This window comes from Nyctereutes procyonoides, unplaced genomic scaffold (genome assembly GCF_905146905.1).
Source record: "Nyctereutes procyonoides isolate TBG_1078 unplaced genomic scaffold, NYPRO_anot_genome, whole genome shotgun sequence".
NCBI classification, from domain to species: domain Eukaryota; kingdom Metazoa; phylum Chordata; class Mammalia; order Carnivora; family Canidae; genus Nyctereutes; species Nyctereutes procyonoides.
The window spans coordinates 40,109,656-40,132,815 of record NW_026575131.1 but is presented as its reverse complement, the minus strand read 5'-3'; the positions used below and the strand labels follow the sequence as shown (position 1 = coordinate 40,132,815).

The 23,160-nt window shown below is 39.8% G+C and overlaps 1 protein-coding gene and 1 non-coding gene across 4 annotated transcripts in view; one reads left to right on the top strand and one right to left on the bottom strand.

The window, feature by feature from the left end:
- The window catches only part of IHO1 (interactor of HORMAD1 1), a 40,549-nt gene that overhangs the window by 12,994 nt on the left and 4,395 nt on the right, over positions 1 to 23,160 (top strand). For all 3 annotated transcript variants that reach the window (XM_055342708.1, XM_055342711.1, XM_055342709.1), the window contains 4 exons: positions 3,123 to 3,297; positions 5,135 to 5,298; positions 16,854 to 16,902; positions 17,122 to 17,209. In XM_055342708.1, coding sequence (XP_055198683.1) covers positions 3,123 to 3,297; positions 5,135 to 5,298; positions 16,854 to 16,902; positions 17,122 to 17,209 — 476 coding nt within the window. The remainder of the gene's footprint in view (positions 1 to 3,122; positions 3,298 to 5,134; positions 5,299 to 16,853; positions 16,903 to 17,121; positions 17,210 to 23,160) is intronic.
- On the bottom strand, positions 5,663 to 5,766 carry LOC129522643 (U6 spliceosomal RNA). The gene has a single exon (XR_008666943.1). It is a non-coding gene; the product is annotated as a U6 spliceosomal RNA (small nuclear RNA).

Here is a 23,160-nt window from a genome sequence, read left to right as displayed (position 1 = left end):
GCAGACTCCCTGGTGAGCAGGGAGTCCCATGTGGGGCTTGATCCCAGGACCCTGGGATCATGACCTGACCCCAAGGCAGATGCTTAACTGAGCCACCCAGGCGCCCCTGATACTGAAGATCCTATATTGATTTTGTATAAAAAGTCTCCCCTTCTTATTAGTTAATTAGTAATAGAGTTATTTCATATAGCTTCTTCCCCTTTTCTTCCCTTCCTTTCACTGCTCTCCCATACTTGTCTTTTTTCTTTTGCTTATTTTCTGATTATAAAAGCAATGTCAATTCAGCTATGTGTGTTAATTGAGCAATGGTTCTGTGTCCAGCACTGGGCCTAGAGACTATGAGGCCTGTGAGAATTAGACATGGAGCGATTGATATTGAAACATCAAGGAGCAAAATTAAGACCATGTTCAGATATGTATTTATTCAGTTGTATAGTACAATGGTAGGTACTGTGGACTTAAGAGCCACTTAAGAGCCACTCCAGCTACTGACAAGGCTCACTGAGATATTGCCCCTTCTACTACTCCACTGAAGTATTTACATTTGTGTCTGCCAGCCATGCAGTGGGCCTGCCATTGCTAACGTGGTAGATGTGCCCCAGAAGCAGTATATATTTAAGAGATTTCTAATTGCTTTTGGTATGTTTTATTATTGGATAGTTTATTTCCTTCCTAACATCTTCCTGAAGACAGTTATTAATTCAACAAAAACCTAGAGCACTGTTCTTTTTATTTCTCAAAAAGAAAAAAAAATGCTTACAGTTGATACAAGTAGGGAAAATGTCTTTGTTAAATTCCAAATCAGAACTTTAAGATATAAATCCTACATAATTTCTATAAGCTCACAGTTTTTTTTTCCAGCTCAGCTAATTATTCTCTTTGATCTAAGAGGGTAGTCACAGAGAGCTATTAAAGCTATTTTGAGCAATGATTATGCAACCTATATTATATGTGTGCAGCCCATTACTTTAGCTAATCTTAGAAAATGGTTTTGTCAGTGAAATAATTGCTCTTTCCTGTGTTTGAGCTATTAGAAATTTTTAAAATATTTTATTTATTTATTCATGAGTGACACAGGGAGATAGAGAGGCAGAGACAGGCAGAGGGAGAAGCAAGCTCCATGCAGGGAGCCAGACGTGGGACTCTATCCCGGGTCTCCAGGATCACGCCTTGGGCTGAAGGTGACGCTAAACCCAGGCTGCCCGAACTATTAGAATTTTTGTCTTATATTAATATATGATGGTTCCTTTGGCTTAGAATATGTACGTATATGCTATCTAATTACTTTAGATTTGGCTTATTTATTTATTGGAAAGGGAGGAAAGAGAGACAGAGGGTAGGGGGAGGGGCCTAGGGAGAGGAGAAAGAATCAAGAATTTTAAGTGGGCTCCATGCCCAGCACAAAGCCCAATGTGGGACTCAATCTCACAACTCTGAAATTAGACCTGAGCCGAAATCAAGAGTTGAATGCTTAACCAACTGAGCTACCTAGGAGCCCCTAGATTTAGCTTTTTTAAAAAGGAATTTGTGATTTGTGTTTGTGTGTTTTAATGAAAAGTATGTTTTTTTTCAGGTTACACAATAGCATTAAGTAACACAAATTGTTATTGAGATGTCTTACAAATAAAAACTTGATCATATTTTACTTGTCTACCTGCTTATGTGCTGTGTCTGTAAAAGGCTTAATACACTGTGTTCAAGTGTCACTGTGTCATTATCAATATCACTCTCTTTTATATTAGAAGTTTAAAGGCTGGCATAGAAATCTATGGGAATCTAGAAGTCCACAGCTGGAAGTGCTTAATTAAAGTAAGCAAGAATAAGACACTAAAGGTGTGAAAGGGAACACCACTTTGTTTCAAAAACAATTTTTAATGAATCCTCCTGTGTACAAATCTGAGTTGATCATATTCTTCAGTCTGGATAAGACTGATATTAGTCTGCTAGCTGCCATCACAAAGTATCCTAAACTGGATGGCTTCAACAATAGAAATTTATTTTTTCAGTTCTGGAGATTAGAAGTCCTAGAACCATATGTCAGCTAGAAAATTTCTGGTGAGGGCTCCCTTCCTGGCTTGCATACAATTGTCTTCTCTCTGTCCCTTCACATGGAAGAGAAAGAAAGAGGAGGACAAACTCTCCCATCATGAAAGCCTCACCCTCGTGACCTTGTCTAACCCTAATTACCTCCCAAAGGCCCCATTTCTAAATATTATCACATTAGAGATTAGGACTTCAACATAAGAATTTTGGGAGAACACAAACATTTAGTCTGTAACTAAGCTGTCTTGTGTTTTTTGTATTATGACTCCTACTCTCCCTGTAATCCTGCTTCCTTCCTTCCTTGTAGGCACATTCTGGAGAGTTAATGAGAGTTCTAATTTACCTTCTATATACTCAGTTCCATACTTGTTTGGTGTGGTATGATGTAGATTTAAAAGGTTACATAAATGATATGTGATAGAGTTCATTCAATTTTTACTTTTTTTCTTCACTCAAAATGACATTTTGGAGACTTATCATGTGGTTATATGTAAATCTAGTTTATTGCTTCTGACTAATGCATCAGTTATATGCATACACCATATTTTATTTTTATCCATTCCCTTAGTGATTAACAGATTCAACTTTCTTTTTTAGAGAGAGAGAGTATGTGTGAAAGAATGGAGTGGGGAGGAAGGGCAGAGGGAGAAGGAGAGAGAATCCCAAGCAGGCTCCACTCCCAGCACAGAGCCCTATGTAGGGCTTGATCCCATGACCCTGAGGGCATGACTTGAGCTGAAATCAAGAGTTGGATGCCCAACCAACTGAGCCACCCAGGTTCCCCCAGATTCAATGTTCTTTTAATCTCTAAAAATTTCAGGAACTTCCCTGAAGGGTGTTATAGCTCACAGTTCTATTTTACTAGGAATAATGGTGTCATTCCTTAATGTTTGAATTTCTATCTGATTGTTCTCCAGTAATCAAAATGTCTGGCATTCAGAATTTGTGGGGTTTTTTTTATAGGTAGTATTGGCAGTGTGCAGGGGACTAGGAGGTCAATGAATATCTGTGAATTATGATTTCATTCGTTCAGAATGTTTGTTCACTTGATATACTTCTCTTTTCTTGCTTAATTTCAGGACCACTAAGTCATCTAGCTGGAATAATAATCAGACTGATCACTCTAGTCTCAGTGATTCTCAGTTCCTCTTTGGATCACAGTTCTGTCCAGAAAGTTCAGAGACTCTGTCAGCACCCTTGGACTTTGGTGTCCACTTGAGACATCCAAAACAGTCACAACCGAATTCTCTGGACGTGAGTCTCATTTCTACAATTTCTCTGCACATATTTCATAGTCAATATGGAGATAGGCTATAAAGAAGAATTATTCTGTTGGATTATATTTTAGAATTTACATCTTTAAGGATTACTCTCCTAAAAAAAAAAAAAAGGATTACTCTCCTAAATGGATTTGTACTTGATTGGTGATTCAGTAATCTGACAGATTTGGTAGTCTGAAATAGAAAAAATATATATGCTGCAGAATATTGCCAGTACCTTGGCCCTCAGGGAGAGCCAAATATTGCATGACATTTTCTAAGACATACTATTGTTTGTGAAAATTTCATAAGAAACAAGGGCTTTAGAAAAATAGGAATAAAGTAACATAAATTTTATTTTAAATGAACATTTTTCTAAGAAACTTTAAGTACTTTGTGGATTTTAGCCTACTATGCTACATTATCTCTGTACTATGTATCTGTACTATGCTACATTATGTAGCTACTATGCTACATATCTATGCTATCCATTATCTTGGAGAAGGACATAAGGATTCTGAGGACTTAGTTAATGAATAAGGGCCAGAGCCAATAATAGAGTCTCCTGAGTTCTCAATTTTTTGAGACCAGCCTGTCTTCTTTTGTGTGTCAGAAATATTTTTATATATTTATTTATTATGGTCTAAAACTAGATTTAACTCTGTATACAAACTTACCTGCATCAAATAGAGATTCCATGGATAAGATTAGGCCAGTGCTTTAAGATAGTAGGGTATACTCTCAGATAAGTATTTCAATACAAAAATTGGTCCCCAGTGATATGAAGGAGGAAAGGTACTCCCTGAATGTTTCAGAGTAAGTTTTGCTTTAGAATGCAAGCAATAACTCACTGCATGCCAGCAGCCTACTATCCAGTCCATGTCAAACTTATCAAGAAGTCTAGTTCAACTAGTAATTGAATTAAACTTATTAATATATGAACTTTAACATATCATCTCAGAGGGGCAGCCTGGGTGGCTCAGCAGTTTAGCGCTACCTTCGGCCCAGGGCCTAGTCCTGGAGACCCGGGGTCAAGTCCCACGTCTGGCTCCCTGCATGGAGCCTGTTTCTCCCTTGGCCTGTGTCTCTGCCTCTCTCTCTCTCTCTCTCTCTCTGTGTCTCTCATGAATAAATAAATAAAATCTTAAAAAAATATATCCTCTCAGAGACAGTATAAATAATTCTGTTATTGTCTTCAAATCTGTGCAACTGATTTTAAGCCATTTTAGCTGATATTTTATTTTTATTTTTATTTTTATTTTTATTATTTTTATTTTTATTTAAGTAGGCCCCACATCTAACGTGGGGCTTGAACTCATGACCCTGAGGTTAAGAGTCACGTGCTCTACTGACTGAGTCAGCCAGGTACCCTGATTAGCTGATATTTTAAATATCTCTGGGCTGGTAAGGCAGAAACCTTATTAATAAAAAGAGTTGCTTTAATGTAATTTTTTTATTTATATAAATTAAAAAGGAAATACTACATGCCATGTTGTTTGTTTGTTTGTTTGTTTGAAGATTTATTCATTTATTCATGAGACACACAGAGAGAGAAGCAGAGACACAGGCAGAGGGAGAAGCAGGCTCCATGCAGGGAGCCTGATGTGAGACTCGATCCTGAATCCCAGGATCAGGCCCTGAGCTGAAGGCAGACGCTCAACCGCTGAGCCACTCAGGCATCCCAACCATGTTGTTGTTTGTTTTTTTTTTTTTTCCATGTTGTTTTTAATATTATGGTTTGCACTTAAATGTGACTCTACATTGTGTAGAAAATACTGAATGCTATAAATATTTTCATGTATGAAATGCTATGATTTTTTTTCATTTAACAGAGTGAGCCTAGTATTTTCACAAAGTACCAGACAAAACCCCAGCTGTTTGGAGGAGATACACAAGATAGAGGTTTATTTCCTCTTCCTTTGTCAGTTGGAAAATCAAAAGGCCTTTTGGAACAGTTTGAAGAGAAAAAGAAAAGGGCAAAAGACAAATGTGACAGGTATGCAAACCATTCAAGTAGATGAGACATCTCATCTTTTCTCAGGGAAACAGAAAATGGAACAGTTAAATAATTCTATTTCAGCATGATAACACTCTTGCTGTTATAGCTCATCTAATAGTTACTCCTTATTTGCTTATTTGTCAGTGTGGCTTGTGGCAAATTTGACTATGACTGCCACAGTTCTGGCCCTCTGAAAAGGAAGCTACGGGACTTCTTAGAGAAATACAATATTCAAGTAATGTTATGTTTATTTTCCCTAAAATTCTGCCCTTTAATTTGTTGTTTTTTCAGATCATCAGAGTTAGGAAATTAGATAACAGTTGCTTTAGCATTAAGAATATAGCACATGAATTATTTTTTTTTTAATATGTAATGGTTCCCAAATTTGAGTGTCATTCTTGCACAGGGGCCATGCTAATCTCTTTGTAGTTCCAATTTTAGTATATGTGCTGCTGAAGTGAGCACAGCACATGAATTCTTTAAAAAGCTGATTCAGGCTATCCAGGCTGATTTCCTCACTTTGAAATGTTGGTGGTTTTTGTTGTTGTTGTTTATTCATTTATTTGAGGGAGAACAAGAGAGCATGGATGAGTAGGCGGGAGGGGCAGAGGGAGAGGGACAAGCTCCCTGCTCATCAGGGAGCCCTGCGTGGGCTCAGTCCCAGCCCCAGTCCCAGGACCCTGAGATCATGACCCTAGCCAAAGGCAGATGCTTAACCAACTGAGCCATGCAGGCACCCCAAAATGTTGGGGGTTTTTGTTTTAAAGATTTTATTTATTTATTTATGAGAGATAGAGAGAGGCAGAGACATAGGCAGAGGAAGAAGCAGGCTCCTTGCAAGGAGAGCCCGATGTGGGACTCTATCCCCGGTCCCAGGATCATGCCCTGAGCCGAAGACAGACGCTCAACCGCTGAGCCACCCAGGCGTCCCTGTTGGGTTTTTTTTTTAAGATTTTATTTTTAAGTAATCTCTATACCAACGTGAGGCTCCAGCCCCAAACGCTGAGATCAAGAGTCACGTGCTCCACTGACTGAGCCAGCCAGGTGCCCCAAAATGTTGGTAGTTTTTAAGGTATACCCCAAATTTTATACATAGTCTTATTTGTTTTATATTTATTCATTTACCTTAGCAAATACATGAGATAAATTGGGGCTCCTCTATTAATTTATAAATAAGTAATTTGAAGTCAATTAGGAAATTAAGTTGCTTATTTCTTGGTAGTAAATTATCAGAGAACATCTTTAGGTATCATGGAATTCATAACACTCAAGCAGAGATATACTTTATTATTTCTGTGACAGTGAAGATCTATCACTTAGTGTCACCAGTAGTACTTTCCTGTTGAAAGAGCCAGAATTCCTTTAAGAATTCTTTTTTTTTTTTTTTTAGATTTTATTTATTTATTTATAAGAGACAGAGAGAGAGAGGCAGAGACACAGGCAGAGGGAGAAGCAGGCTCCATGCAGGGAGCCTGACGCGGGACTCAAGCCCAGGACCCCAGGATCATGACCTGAGCTGAAGGTGGCACTAAACCGCTGAGCCACCCAGGCATCCCTCTCTCAATATTTTCTTCTTTGTTTCCTTTTGCTATCTCTCCCTATATCATTTCCTTCTCTCTTTTTTTTTCTAGTGAAATTAGTTTCTATTAACAGTCATTATTAACTAGATAGCAAAAACTATATAGCACTTATTTTTTTATAGCACTTAAATAGAACAAATAATTGAGGACTCTGAAGAATCTCTCCCCATTAAAGAAAATTTCAAGCTCAAGATATTGACTTATAGGCAAAAAAAATCATAATTTTAATACATTCTGGCAAAAATGAAACCCAACATTTTATTTTATATTATCATTTTTAAAGATTTTATTTGTTGGGCAGCCCAGGTGGCTCAGCGGTTTAGCACCGCCTTCGCCTTCAACCCGTGTGTGATACCGGAGACCCAGAATCAAGTCCCATGTCAGGCTCCCTGCATGGAGCCTGCTTTTCTCCCTCTGCCTGTGTCTCTGCCTCTCTCTGTACCTCTTTCTCTCTCTCTCAAATAAATAAAATCCTTTAAAAAGTGTGGGAAGGAATGAGAAATTTTTAAATGAGAGAGAGAAAGCATAATGCTGTAAATTTGGAAGTAAGAAAGTGCTAAGACTTAGTACAGGGTTCAAACATAAGAGATACTATAAGACATAGATTTGCATATTGTGCTTTGAAAGTATATATTTTCCCAAACTATTTTTTTAAGATTTATTTTATTTATTCATGAGAGACACAGAGAGAAGCAGAGACATAGGCAGAGGGAGAAGCAGGCTCCCTGCAGGGAGCCCGATGTGGGACTCCATCCAGAAACTCTGGGATCATGACCTGAGCCGAAAGGCAGATGCTCAACCACTGAGCTACCAGGTGTCCCTTTCCCAAACTTATAAGGAGTGTGTATGAGGGATAGATATCTGAAAAGAAGCCTAATAAGTTAGTTCACATTGCGTTTGTTATGACTCTTTTGGTAGTAAATAGAAACCTCAAAGTAACTTTGACAAAACAGAATATATTAGCTCATTTAACCAACCTGGGAAGGACAGAGAATAAAATGAAATCAGTATCTTTTTCTGTGCTTCTCTCTCCATCTATAGTATTCTTTCCTATTAGAGACCAGCTTCCTACCAACACAGAGAGTCTCTTTTCCCTTACTTTGAATTTGAAAAATCCCAGTGGAAGGATATGGTAGGTTTGCTTAGGTCATAGGGATGAAAGGAGGGAGGTGTAATTGGAAGTCCTCACCAGAACCACTTTTTATTTTTTAAAGATTTTATGTATTTATTCATGAGAGACACAGAAAGAGAGGCAGAGACACAGGCAGAGGGAGGAGAGGCAGGCTCCATGCAAGAAGCCCCATGTGGGATTCGATCCCAGGAATTCAGGATGACACCCTGAGCCAAAGGCAGACGCTCAACCACTGAGCCACCAGGTGTCTCCGAACCACTTTTTGGTATAAAAAAGAAGCAGTTCCCCACTAGAGGAGGATTCTGGGTACACCAAACAATGCATGTCCATTACTCAGATTATTGGGGGGTTTTGTCTGTAGTATTTTATTTTATTTTATTTTTTAAATTTTTATTTATTTATGATAGTCACACACACAGAGAGAGAGAGAGAGAGAGAGAGAGAGAGAGAGAGAGGCAGAGACACAGGCAGAGGGAGAAGCAGGCTCCATGCAGGAAGCCTGATGTGGGACTCAATCCCGGGTCTCCAGGATCACACCCCCGAATGCAGGCGGTGCTAAACCGCTGCACCACTGGGGCTGCCCACCATAGTGAAACTTATTTATACATTCACTAAATAAGCACTGTGCTAGGCCCCGGACTATAAATTTATCTTTGTAGTTCTCAGTCTGGTTAGGAAAACAGACATTTGATGGATAAATTATACAACTAGACTGGAGTTATTGATTGTAAATAATAGAAATAAGTTAATTTAAATGGAAAAGGAATTTATTAAAAAGATTCTTTTTTAAAGATTTTTATTTATTTATTCATGAGACACAGAGAGAGAGAGAGAGAGAGAGAGAGAGGCAGAGACACAGGCAGAGGAAGAAGCAGGCTCTGTGCAGGGAGCCCGACATGGGACTCGATCCCAGGACTCCAGGATCACGCCTTGAGCCGAAGGCGGCACTAAACCGCTGAGCCACCCGGGATGCCCATTAAAAAGATTCTTGAATGAGTTCTGGTTCTGGGTATGACAGAGTAAGCATACTCTATCCTATCTTTCCCACTGAATGCAATTTAAAAGCCCTGGACAGGGCAGCCCGGGTGGCTCAGTGGTTTAGTGCCGCCTTAGGCCCAAAGCGTGATTCTGGAGTCTTGGGATCGAGTCCCACATCAGGCTCCCTGCACAGAGCCTGCTTCTCCCTCTGCCTGCGTCTCTGCACAGCCCCCACCCCCCGTGTCTATCATAAATAAATAAATCTTTTTAAAAAAATAAAAGCCCTGGACACAGTGCATGTGGCATTTGAGACTCTGAAAAAAGTAAATGGTAGCAATTGGGGAAGGAAACCTGAATTCAAAGTATGAAAGTTCTGGCTTAGAGTTTCCTGTGTTTTGTTTATTTCTAAGCAAAATTTAAGGTGATTGCTCTGCAACAATCACTGTTAAGAGAATGAAAAGATAAGCTACAGGGGTGCCTGAGTGGCTCAGTTGTTTAAGAGTCTGCCTTTAATTCAGGAGCTCAGGTCATGATCTCAGGGTCCTGGGATCTAGCCTCACATTGGGCTCCCTACCTGCTCAGTAGGGAGTCTGCTTTTCCTGTCTCCTTAGCCCTGCCTCCTGCTCATGCTTTCTCAAATTAAAAAAAAAAAAAAAATCCTTAAAAAAAAAGCTACAAAAAAGGAAAAATATTTGTAAACAACATTTTCAGCAAAGGACTTATATTCAGAATATAAAAAGAATTCTTAAAACTTAGTAAGTAATAAGCAACTCAATAAAAAAATGGGAAAAGATTTTAACAGATACTTCAAAAACAACATATGGATAACAACATATGGATAACCAGCAGGTACCTGGCCTGCTCAGTTGGAAGAGGATGTGACTCTTGATCTCAGAGTTGTGAGTTCAAGCCCCCCTTTGGATATAGAGATTACTTTAAAAAAATAAACTTAAAAAATATATATGGAGGGGATCCCTGGGTGGCGCAGCGGTTTGGCGCCTGCCTTTGGCTCAGGGCGCGATCCTGGAGACCCGGGATCGAATCCCATATCGGGTTCCCGGTGCATGGAGCCTGCTTCTCCCTCTGCCTATGTCTCTGCCTCTCTCTCTCTCTCTGTCACTATCATAAATAAATAAAAATTAAAAAAATATATATATATATGGATAACAAATAAGTACATGAAAATGCTCAATACAAAAATGTTCCTAATGATGCTCAACATCATTAGCCATTTTAGAAATACAAGTTGAAATCACAATGACATATTACTACATATCTATTAGCATGGCTAAACTTTAAATAAAAGCTGACAATACCAAGTGCTGAGCAAGGATATAGGGCAACTAGAGTTTGACAGTTTCTTGTAAGTAAATCTAATTTATTATATGCCTCTGTAATTCTGCTCCTAGGTATTTACCCTGAATCAAGACTTATGTCTACACAGAAGCCTTATACAGTAATGTTTATAGCAGCTTTGTTCATAATTACCAAAAACTAGACACAACTTGAATATCCTTAAATAAATGAATGGATTAACAAACAATGTATGTCCATAAAACAGAACGCTACTCAGCAATAAAAAAAAATAATGAACTACTGATATACAATTACATGGGTGAATCTCAAAGACACTATGTTGAGTGAAAAAAATCAGTTCAAAAGTTATATACTGGGATCCCTGGGTGGCGCAGCGGTTTGGCGCCTGCCTTTGGCCCAGGGCGCGATCCTGGAGACCCGGGATCGAATCCCGCGTCGGGCTCCCGGTGCATGGAGCCTGCTTCGCCCTCTGCCTGTGTCTCTGCCTCTCTCTCTATATCTGTGTGATTGTCATAAATAAATAAAAATTAAAAAAAAGTTATATACTATATGACTCCATTTACTTTTTTTATAAATTAATTTTTATTGGTGTTCAATTTACCAACATACAGAATAACACCCAGTGCTCATCCCGTCAAGTGTCCCCCTCAGTGCCCGTCACCCATTCACCCCCACCCCCTGCCCTCCTCCCCTTCCACCACCCCTAGTTCGTTTCCCAGAGTTAGGTATGACTCCATTTACATGGCATTCTGAGAAAGGCAAAACTATGGAGATGGCGAATATGTCACTAATTACCAGAGGTTAAGGGATGTAGGCTGGACTTCACTACAAAGGGACATCATGAAGGTGTTTTTTGTTTTTTTGTTTTATTTATCTATGATAGTCACAGAGGGAGAGAGAGGGAGAGAGAGAGAGAGAGGCAGAGACATAGGCAGAGGGAGAAGCAGGCTCCATGCACTGGGAGCCCAAAGTGGGATTCAGTCCTGGGTCTCCAGGATCACGCCCTGGGCCAAAGGCAGGCGCCAAACCGCTGCGCCACCCAGGGATCCCCATGAAGGTGTTCTTTGGATACTACCCTTCTGATTGTAGTAATGATTACATGAACCCTAAGTTTGTGTTAAAATTCAGAAATGTGTACATACACACGTACACAGTTAATTTCCTGTGTTAACTGAAAACATTTTTAAAGATTTTATTTGACAGTGTGAGAGCATAAGCAGCGGGAGCAGCAGAGGGAGAGGGAGAAGCAGGCTCCCTGTTGAGCAGGGGGTCTGATGCAGGGCTTAATCCCAGGATCCTGGGATCATGACCTGAGCTGAAGGCAGATGCTTAATTGACTGAGCCACCCAGGTGCCCCCTAACTTAAATTTTTTTAATGTTGGGGTGCCTGGGTGGCTCAGTCAGTTAGGTGTCTGCCTTTGACTTAGGTCATGATCCTGGGGTCCTGGGATAGAGCCCTGAGATAGGCTCCCTGCTCAGTGGGGAGCTTGCTTCTTTTCTTCTCTCCTTCCTGCTTGTGCTCTCCTCTCTCTCTCTCTCTCTCTCTCTCTCTCTCTCTCTCTCTCTCTCTCAAATAAATAACTAGAATCTTTAAAAAGTTTTTTTAATGTTAAAAAGTTATTAAAAGATATTGAATAGTTAATGAGTATCAACTACAATTTGAAAAGAAAAAAATAAAAAGAAAAAGGTATCGGGTAGCTCATTTTATTAGCTAGGATTATGTTCAACTGCATATAACATATATACCCTCATACATATAAGAAAAGCTTTAAAAAGATAGCTGTTTTTCTTTAATGCAAAAATAATCCCAAAGTATGTGGTCTGGGACTAGAATGGTTCTGAAGGATGTGGTTCCTTCCAGCACTCTAGTCTCCCATCCCTAAAGTGTGACCCCTGTCCTCACAGTGCTTGGTGGCTGCTGGGGTTCTAGCTGTTGTTAGAATTCCAGACACATGATGGATGAAGGAAAGAACAAAGGGTATCTTCCTTTCCCTTTAGGATTCTTCTTGGAAGTTGCATGCAACATTCCTTATACCTCACATTGGCTAGAATTTACTCACATGGTTGTACCTAACTTCAGGGGAATCTGGCAATGCCATCTATCTGGGTGGCAAGTGTATCCAGGGAGGAAAAAATCAGGATTCTGATTTCCAAGGAAGAAAATGATGCCTCTTTAAGTTTTTGCAACATTCCTACAATTGCCAAGTGCTACCCATTGTGAAGAATTCTCCAAACAAACCACAAAATTAGTCTAGTACAGATTCTCCTGCCTGCTACCTGCTGCCCAGAGTGTAATAGACCGAGTGTAATAGACCTCTCCACACTGTAACCAGTGTAGGCCTGGATACTTTTACTATTCTCCTGGAGCTCTATCTTCCTTGTACTGGAGCAACAGCCACTAGAGAGAGAACTCACAGTCTTTTCCTCCTGACTCTTGGTCTGGCAAGTTATGTGTGAGGGAAGAGCCCAGGGTTCAGGAGAAGCTAAGAAAGCAAGCCCCTGGCACAATCAACCTCTAGAAGAAGGAGGCTCTGCTTCCCTCCAAGATCCCAAACCTGAAGAACTAAAACAGAAAAGAGAATCAGATGCAAACCAGCCTAAAATAAAGACTCTGAACTTTCCACTCTTAAGTACAAAGTTACAAATCGTATTGTTGAGGTTGCATCCAAATGCTTTGGAAGCCCTGAGGACAGGCTCCCAGCTCTGACTGTGGGCATCAGGAAAGACTCCATCTAAAGGGGCACATATAAACTGAGTGGGAGTTTTGGGCAAAGATCCTCCAGTCTGCCTCTTGAATCAGTTTACTCTGTGAACCACCATTAGCAATGTTTTATATAATGCTGCTCTATTTTTATGTATTTTTTTAAAATGTTATTTCCTATGGACTATTTTTCAATCTGTTTTTTATTTTTATTTTTTTTTTAAGATTTTATTTTTTTGAAAGACAGAGCACTAGCGGGGGAGGGGTAGAGGGAGAGGGAGAAGCAGACTTCCCAGTGAGCAGGGAGCTTACTGCTGGCTGGATCCCATCAACCCAGGACGATGACCTGAGCTGAAGGCAGATGCTTAATCGATTGAGCCATCCAGGTGCTCTTCAATCTGCTTTTTATTTTTATTTTATTTTTTAAAGATTTTATTTGTTTATTCATGAGAGACACAGAGAGAGAGGGAGGCAGAGACACAGGCAGAGAGAGAAGCAAGCTCCACACAGGGAACCCGATGTGGGAGTTGATCCCAGGTCTCCAGGATCATGCCCTGGGCTGAAGCCTGCACTAAACTGCTGAGCCACCTGGGCTGCCCTAAATTGATTTTCAATCTTTAAATCCTTATCTAGATAGCCTAGAAAAATTATATACAGTATGGTTACATTTTCCTAAATGTTAAAAATTACCTTTTTTCTCTTTTGCTGAGTTTTCAATGCAAGAATCACATCCCCAAATTCTGCAGCAAAACTTAAAAAGCCTCATTTTATTTTTTTAAAAAGATTTTATTTATTTGAGAAAAAGAGAGAGAGTGAGTGTGTGTGTGTGTGTGTGTGTGTGTGTGTGTCTGAGAGAGAAAGATCCCAAGCAGGGGGAGCCCAATGTGGGACTTGATCCCAGGATGCTGGGGTCATGATCTGGGCTGAAGGCAGATATTTAACTGACTGAGCCATCCAGGTGCCACAGAAGCTCCTTATTTTATACCCAAACACATCCGAAATTCTTTCAGTGTCATTTTCTTCTCAGTCAGCCTTACTAATTCTGATCTGAACTTTGTAGTCTCTTACTCGGCAGTGCAGCTGTCATCCCGAGCCTTCCCTTCACCATCATCCTAAGCATTCCTACCTCCTCTCTCCTGTGTTGGATTTTCTGTTACTTTGATCCTACATTCTTTTCTTTCTTACTGTACTCCTTGGATTTGGTGGAACATAAATTCCAGAAACTTAACAACAGGTGCATGGCACCTAAATAATTTTTTGAGACCTTGCATATCTGAAATTCTTTATTTTCCCCTGACACTTGATTGCAAATAGTTTAAGCTGGATATAGAATTCTAGATTGGAAACTATTTTTCCCCAAAATTTCTAAAGCATTGTTCTCATTGCCATGTCACTTTTATGTTGCTCTTAAGAGATCTGATGGGGATCCCTGGTTGGCTCTGTGGTTTATCACCTGCCTTCAGCCCAGGACATGACCTGGAGTCCTGGGATCGAGTCCCATGTTGGGCTCCCTGCATGGGGCCTGCTTCTCCTTCTGCCTGTGTCTCTGACTCTCTCTCTCTCTTTCTGTCTCTATGAATAAATAAAATCTAAAAAGAGAGAGAGAGAGAGAATCTGATGCCATTCTAATTCCTGATCTGTGTACATTACGTTCTTTCTTTCTAGAAGTTTTTTTTTTAAGATTTTATTTATTTATTCATGAGAATACACAGAGAGGGGAGAGAGGCAGAGACACAGGCAGAGGGAGAAGCAGGCTCCATGCAGAGAGCCTGACGTGGGACTTGATCCCCGGTCTCCAGGATCACGCTCTGGGCTGAAGGGGGCACTAAACCACAGAACCACCCTGGCAGCCCCCTTTCTAGAAGTTTTTAAGGCCTTCTCAATATCCATAAACTTGAAATTTTTCAGTAAATGTGCTCTGATACGGCATGTTATAATCTTTGGGCATTGAGGGGTTCCTTTGGACCTATATAAACTTATTTTTTTGGTTCTGGGAATTTTTCTTTTGTTATCTTTGAAAATCTCTCTATTTTTCTTCTTCTTTCTTCTAAATCCCTAGTTTTGGGTGTGTGTTGGATCTCCTGCATTGATCCTCTTTATTTTTCCTATTGATCTATTTTCCATCTCTTTGTCTTTTGTTTTATTTTCTGTACTATTTCCTTACTATTCTACTTGTTTCTGCTATGTTTAATTTCTAGGTTACTTTCTTATTCTGTACATTTATAATTTAATAGTATTCTGTTCTTAATATCCTTAATTCATTAATTTTTAAAAGATTTATTTATTTGAGAGAGAAAGAGCACATGAACACACGAGCAGGGGGGAAGGGCAGAGAGGGAGAGTGAGAAAAGTAGGCTCCCTGGTGAGCCTGAAGCCTGGAACAGAGTCAATCCCATGACCCTGAGATCATGGCCTGAGCTGAAATCAAGAGTCAGATGCTCAACTGACTGAGCCACCCAGGTGCTCCTAATTCATTTTTTAATATTTTTATTGTTTTCAGGTAATGTCCCAATCTCTTTCATAAAAAGCATAAGGTTTGTAGACCCTAATGGTTCTATAAAATTCTCCTTTTAAAGTCAGTGTGGTGGGGCAGCCCCGGTGGCGCAGCGGTTTAGCGCCGCCTGCAGCACACGGTGTGATCCTGGAGACCCTGGATAGAGTTCCACGTCAGGCTCTCTGTATGATGCCTGCTTCTCCCTCTGCCTGTGTCTCTGCCTCTCTCTCTCTATCTCTGTGAATAAATAAATAAAAATCTTTAAAAAAAATAAAGTCAGTCTGGTGGAGCATCCAAAAGACTTGGTATGAAGAATAGTCCTATTAGGCTTCAAAAATTGATATCTGCATTTATATTGTGCAGATTGAAGAAACAAAATCTGTAAAAAAAATCATTTTATGATAATCCATGTCTGAATCTTTTCGAAAATTGGCATATTTATTTGAGGAATAATTGTGATAGTTTCCTTTTCATTAAAAAGTAATATTGCTGGGGCACCTGGGTGGTTCAGCTGGTCAAGTGTTTGACTCTTTGTTTTGACTCACGTCTTGATCTCCCAGTCATTAGAGCAAGCTCCAGGGTGGATCTGCTTTGGATTTTTTCCCCCTTTTCTCTACTTCCCCCCACTCCAATAAATAAGCAAGCAAGCAAGTAAGTAAGTAAATAAATAAATAAAATCTTTGGGAAAAAAAGAAGGATGCCTGGGTGACTCAGTTGGTTAAGCCCTGGACTCTCAATTTAGGCTCAAGTCATGATCTCAGGGTCGTGAGATCAAGCCAGAGTCAGGCTCTGCCATCGGTGGGGAGTCTGGTGGAGATTCTCGGTCTCCCTCTCCCTCTGCCCCTCCTCTGTTCTCATTCTCAAAATAAATAAACTCTTTAAAAATTAATATTACCCCAAAATTAATATTTATATTAATTTAAATGTAATAATATTGGATATAATAACATCCAATAATCGTCTCTACCCATTCTTACAGTCAAAGTAACAGTCATTAGACTAAGATGTTTCCAGGAATTTTTGACTAGCCATTGTTGCTACAAAAATGAAAGCTGATCTCTTTTACTGTAGTAGCCACTTGAGTTGCTAATATTTACTTTATTGAAGATACAAAGAGAGTAAACTTTAAAAAGAAAAAAATGTTTTGCCTTGGCAATGTTCACAACAAGTCTATGTTCTCATTTTTTGTTGCTGGACACTAAAATTTTTCAGGGGTGAGTGTCCAATCTAATCAAGCACTGTTTTGATGCTGCACCAAGTGGAAGCCTGCCATATTTATGGAATCAATTCTGTTACATAATTTTTCAGTATTTTACAAAGATTTATTTTATTTTTTCTTGCTTATTCTAGTGAGACTCTATACAACTTCATTTCCCATATCAGAGAAAGCATTCACAGGGTAAGTATAGCTACATGTCAAGGAATTAGAACATTTTACATTTTAAGAAGTTTACTAATTACATTGACCTTAACTCATATAGGATAGCATGTTTTTTCTTTTCTTTCTTTTTTTTAAGCATGTTTTAACTACCTTTTTAAAATTATTAAATGACAATATTACAAGTTAGTAAAATAAGGCAATAATCCGTGAATTCTTTCTTAATCTGGGATTTCTTAGTTGCAGACATCTGTGGAAAAATCTGAGGAACATCTCAGTTCAAGAAGCCAAACAATTTTGGATTGTTTGGAGACTGTGACTAAGACATGTGAGTATCTTGTATTTGAGGTTAGCAGCAGAGGGCACTGTGTGCAGTGAACTGAACTTTCTGACCCTAGCCACGTTTCTGTCAGTGGTGAGGTTCCATAGTGTTTCAGATGAGAGAATGGGTACATTAAGGTTAGCCCTGAAGAGATGTGGAGCACACTGAACTCAGTGGTGGGACCCACCTAGGTGTGGGAGTGTTCCTGGTCCTTAGCTGCCCCCTGTGAAGCACTAATCCTCCACCTAGTAATCCCATTGCTGCCTCGGGATAGGTAGCTCTGCCAGATTTCTCATCTCACTGCCTAAAGTGAATCAGAAGCATCCCTGAATCCCTAATGAATTGCTGTCTGTATTGTCTATAAAGACATTGTTCTGTTAGGACTTAGAAATAAAGACTGCTCCCTTAGGAGTTAGAAATACTCCAGCCACCTAATCTTCTTGATGCCTTGGTTTCAATGAGAGCTATTTTGTAGTGAATTACCTCTTTCTCCATTTCAGTTAGTGGTTTGTAAAGTCCCTTGCTCTACCAATTAGCAATTTAGGTTTAAATAAAACCATGTTCCTGGCTCTAACTAAACAGAAGAGAGCCATAACACTGCTCTCCTTAGGCGGACACCTCTGTAGAACCAACAGCTTCTCAGCTAAATAGCAAGATGATGACTGCATCTGTACTTGTTTGCATTTGTCTGTGTGTTTATTTTTTATTTTGAACAAATTGAAGTCAACTTATTTAAATGCCTTGGAATGGATTGCTCATGATTTACAAAAATTAATGCCTTTGTGTGGCTTAGAAATTAATCTTCATCTGTCTGCAAAAAAGCACTGCACTGTCTGCTGGCTTCCAACCTGGGTATTCCACACATAGGGCAACTGTGCCTAATCTTTTTCGAAACCAGTTTTGGACACCTGGGACTATTACTCTCACAAGAAGTAGCAAGACAAAGAGCAGAAGCAAACCAGGAGTGTTTCCTTTGTGTAAAGTGATAGAATAACTCATTTATAAGTGCCCAAGGAAAGCACTCTTTTTTTTTTTAAGATTTTATTTATTTACTCATGAGAGACAGAGAGAAAGAAAGAGAGAGAATGGCAGAGACACAGGCAGAGGGAGAAGCAGGCTCCGTGCAAGGAGCCAGACGTGGGACTCGATCCATGGTCCCCAGGATCACGCCCTGGGCCGAAGGCGGCACTAAACTGCTGAGCCACCCGGGCTGCCCACTTTTTGTTTTCTTCATTTAAAACTAAGTGAAGTACAAAAAGGAGGATTGCAGCATAAGTGTGACATTCTTAGCCCAGACTAGGGAATGGAAGTGCCCAAACTCCCAATACAAGATCAAGACAGAGTGAGGACTAGAACTGGGTCTGGCTTATAGTAGGCATAGGGATCCTGATCCTTCATCCTGATAGTTCCTTTTTAGAGGGTAAGACTCAGGAGAAGGAGCCACATTGATAGGGCAATCAGTAACAGACACTGTGGCATCATATTAATTACAAAGCCAGATCATTCCTTTTTTATTTTTTTATTATTTATTTATGATAGTCACACACACAGAGAGAGAGAGAGGCAGAGACATAGGCAGAGGGAGAAGCAGGCTCCATGTACCGGGAGCCCGATGTGGGATTCGATCCCAGGTCCCCAGGATCGCGCCCTGGGCCAAAGGCAGGCGCTAAACCGCTGCGCCACCCAGGGCTCCCTCATTCCTTTTTTAAAAAAAGATTTTATGTATGTATGTATGTATGTATGTATGTATGTATGTATGTAGAGAGCTCAAGTGGCAGTGTGGGGGATGGGGCAGAGAGAAAGGGAGAGAGAATCTCCAGCAGATTTTGTGGTCAGTGCAGAACTTGACGCAGGGCTTGATTCCATCACCCTGAGATCATGACCTGAGGTAAAATCAAGAGTTGGATACTTAACCAACTGAGCCACCCAGGCACCCCTAGAAAGCCAGATCATTCTTGAAAATGGCATAAATAGTCTGTCCAAAGTCATTCCTTTTCTTGGTATGTAGTGATCAGGAAGTTAGTCATTGAAAGAGGAACCAAACAATTCCTCTATCTTCACATGGTCTGGGCCAGTCTAGCTGGCCTGAAACACTGAATTTGTCAGCCGGTACATCCTGGAGCCTTCAATACGCATTTACTGTGGCTCATAAGGGAAAGGGAAAGATACTGTGTGAAAGTGCTCTCTTGTGCTACAATGTAATTGGTACCTTCACAGAACAGAGGTCATGAAATCTTTCCCTAGTCAGTCTGTTCAACCAGAGGGAACACTGGTTCCCTAAAGCCATTTAATCTAGCTCCTCTTGTTCTTCAGTTGAGGACTGAAGACTAGAATAATAGAATAAATTACCAAGGTCATCCACATCCTAATTTAAGTTTGGGTGGGCTAATTAGTAAAGAGCAGTAGCACCTAATAGGGATTGAAAAATATGATTGGGGCACCTGGGTGGCTCAGTGGTTGAGCATCTGCCTTTGGCTCAGGTCATGATCCTGGGGTCCTGGGACTGAGTCCCGTATCTCCCTCTGCCTATGTCTCTGCCTATCTCTGTGTCTCTCATGAGTAAATTAATAAAATCTTTAAAAAATATATGATCAATAGGAAAATAAAAAGGAAGGGCTGCTATTGAAAATCAGAAAATAGGAGTGCTGGTGGCTCAGTCGGCTAAACATTCAACTCTTGATCTCAGGGTTAGGAGTTCAAGCTCTGCATGGGCTCCATGCTGGGTGTGGAGCCTACTTTAAAAAATAAAAAAAGAAAGAAAATCAGAAAATGTCTTCTTTGGAAAATAGATAACTTTATACATAAAAATAAATTCCATATGAATCAATATAGTAAATGTAGTGATTAAGTCATATAAAGAAGTATAAGAAAATAATGGTCAGACAGCCTCTGTGGCTCAGCAGTTTAGCACCGCCTTCAGCCCAAGGCTGATCCTGGAGACTCGGGATTGAGTCCCATGTCGGGCTCCCTGTGTGGAGCCTGCTCCTCCCTCTGCCTGTGTCTCTGCCTCTCTCTCTGTGTCTCTCATGAATAAATAAAATCTTCGAAAAAAAAAAAAAAGAAAAAGAAAACAATGGGCAACATTTTTATAATTTTGGAGTCAAGAAATGCTTTTCTAAGCAAGGCACATATAATCATCAAGAAGAATGAGGTCTAGGGCACCTGAATGGCTCAGTAGTCTAAGCATCTGACCAGCTCAGGTCATGATTTCAGAGTCCTGGGAACCAACTTTGTATCAGGCTCTGAGCTCAGCACAGAGTCTGCTTTTATCCCTCTCACTCTGCTCCCCACCCCCCCACTCTCTCCTTCTCTCAAATAAATAAAATCTTAAATTAAAAAAAAGAAGAATGAGGTCTATCTTTATGAACCATGTTAAAATGGAAATATCTGTCCATCGTTAAATAATAACAGCAAGGTGCTGCTTGTGCGCACATAATTTACTCCGGGGTACATTTTGTGGAGGAGTATGACCAGTCAGTGAAAATTAGGAAGGGCATCCTGAAGAAAATGGGAGATGCTTCTTATACATGGAGGCTCCCAGACCTTTCCTCAGGCTGTCATCAGCATGGCAAGGAGAGCAAAATTACAGAGTACATAAAAGGAAAACCACTGGCCATCAGTGGAAAAGTGTAGAATCTGAGCCTTGTCAAATCACAAAAATAGAAATGAATTAAAAAATCATCTTCAAAGAAAACAGAGATACTGTCCAGGATATGGAAATGGATTTTAAATGGCATTTTTACAAAATAGTTAAAAATACCTGATGTTTATTGCTAAAGCAAAAATGAAATGAGTCCTCTTCTAAATAACACCCATACACTTACACACACACACATGATCTATAATCTATACATAGATATGCACATGTACCAATGTATCAACACAAATTTCTAGGAACTGCTTGTAATGTTAAATTCCAGGAAGTGAACCAAGGTTTGCATGGGAGCGAATCTGTCATTTTTCATTGGATATCTTTTTATACTGTTCTAGGTTTGAGTTATTTTCTTAAACTTTTTAAAAGAAAAAAAAGGGATAGATTTTGGAAGTAATGAGCTTGATATAAAAGCTCCTGTGAGGGGATCCCTGGTTTGGTGCCTGCCTTTGGCCCAGGATTGAGTCCCGCATTGGGCTCCCGGCATGGAGCCTACTTCTCCCTCTGCCTGTGTGTCTCTGCCTCTGCCTCTGTCTCTCTGTCTCTCTGTATCATGAATAAATAAAATAAATAAATCTTTAAAAAAAAATGCTCCTGTGAAAGTAAAGATCCCAAACATATGTTTCCAAGGGGACAAGGAAAGACTTTGTGGGACCACAGATAGATGCTTTCTGAGTACTCACTCTGAAACTGAACACTTTGCTTGCCTTCTTCATTCTCTGCTTTTGTGGTTGGTAATGTTCACTGTTGCTAAGAAACATTGCTATTTAGGAATTCATCTAGGATAGGATAATTACATTTGCTTTCTACTACAAATATCCACAAGGATGTCTGGAAAAATATTTGACTAAGCTTAGGAATAGGAATCTAGTACTTGAAACATAAGTAAACAGCCTTTTTCTAATTGGTTGACATATGGAATTTAACTTTGTATTGGGTAATAGTAGAAAATTTGCCTTCTAGAAAATTCTTTTTTTATTGTGGTAAAATAAACATAACATGAAATTTACCATTTCTTATTGCTATTTTTGCAAGACTACACTGGCTTGTCTGTTTATAGTCATACCAGGCTCTTTCTTGCCTCAGAACTTTACACTTGCTGTCCTCTTTTTTCTCAATAACCTTCCCCTAATCTTTGCAGGGCTAGCTCCTTTTAATCCTCCTGGTTTCACCTTAAATGTACTTTTTTTTTTAGATTTTATTTATTTATTTATTCATGAGAGACACACAGAGAGAGGCAGAGACATAGGCAGAGGGAGATACAGGACTCAATCCTAGGACCCGAGGATCATGACCTGAGCTGAAGGCAGATGCTCAACCACTGAGCCACCCACGTGTCCCTCACCTTAGATGTCTTCATCTCCAATGACCTTATCTGAAATAGGTGCCCCCACTCTGTTATTTTTATTATAATCCCTATCATAGCACTTAGTACAATTTTCATTTATTTATGTACATGTTATTTATTTTTTTCCTTTCAAAACTGCAAAAATTCATGTATGTAGTACACAGTTTTGTTCAAGATTGTTTTCATATTCCTAGCACAGTTCTCTGATGATTCTTAGATTAAACTGTAAATCTCCAAATAATACATTCAAACACATCAGGAATTCTTTCTGTTTCCTTTTCTAATTAGAGATGTCCTGCCTGGAGCTCCACCTTCTAGCTCTAACCCCGGGCAGATAACTCCTGAGGCCCCAGGCTTAGGACTTTTCTTCTAAGGATCCTCTGTTTTTCATCCCCAGTCTTGGATCCCTTTGTCTCCTGGACTTTAGTTTATACTTGTGTTTCGTCATACACATCTTCCAGTAGCTTTCTGAGAAAGAGTGTATGAGAGCTAACTTTTTTATACACTGCATTTTTGAAAATGTTTTCTATCTCCACATGGGTCTAGAATCCTAGTGGGAAATGCTTTGTCCTCAGAATTTCTTTTTTTTTTTTTTTTTTTTTTTTTTTTTTTTAAATTTTTTTTTTTTTTTTATTTATGACAGTCACAGAGAGAGAAGGAGAGAGAGGCAGAGACACAGGCAGATGGAGAAGCAGGCTCCATGCACCGGGAGCCCGACGCGGGACTCGATCCCGGGTCTCCAGGATCGCGCCCTGGGCCAAAGGCAGGCGCCAAACCGCTGCGCCACCCAGGGATCCCTGTCCTCAGAATTTCTAAGGGATGGCTCCATTGTCTTCTAGTTTTAGTTTGGTTAATGAGATGTTTGATGCCATTTTGCTTCTAGATTCTGTATGTTGTCTGGGTACTCCTGACTTTCCCTTTATAGAGATTTTTGAGCGTCATGTTTTCCTTTGATAT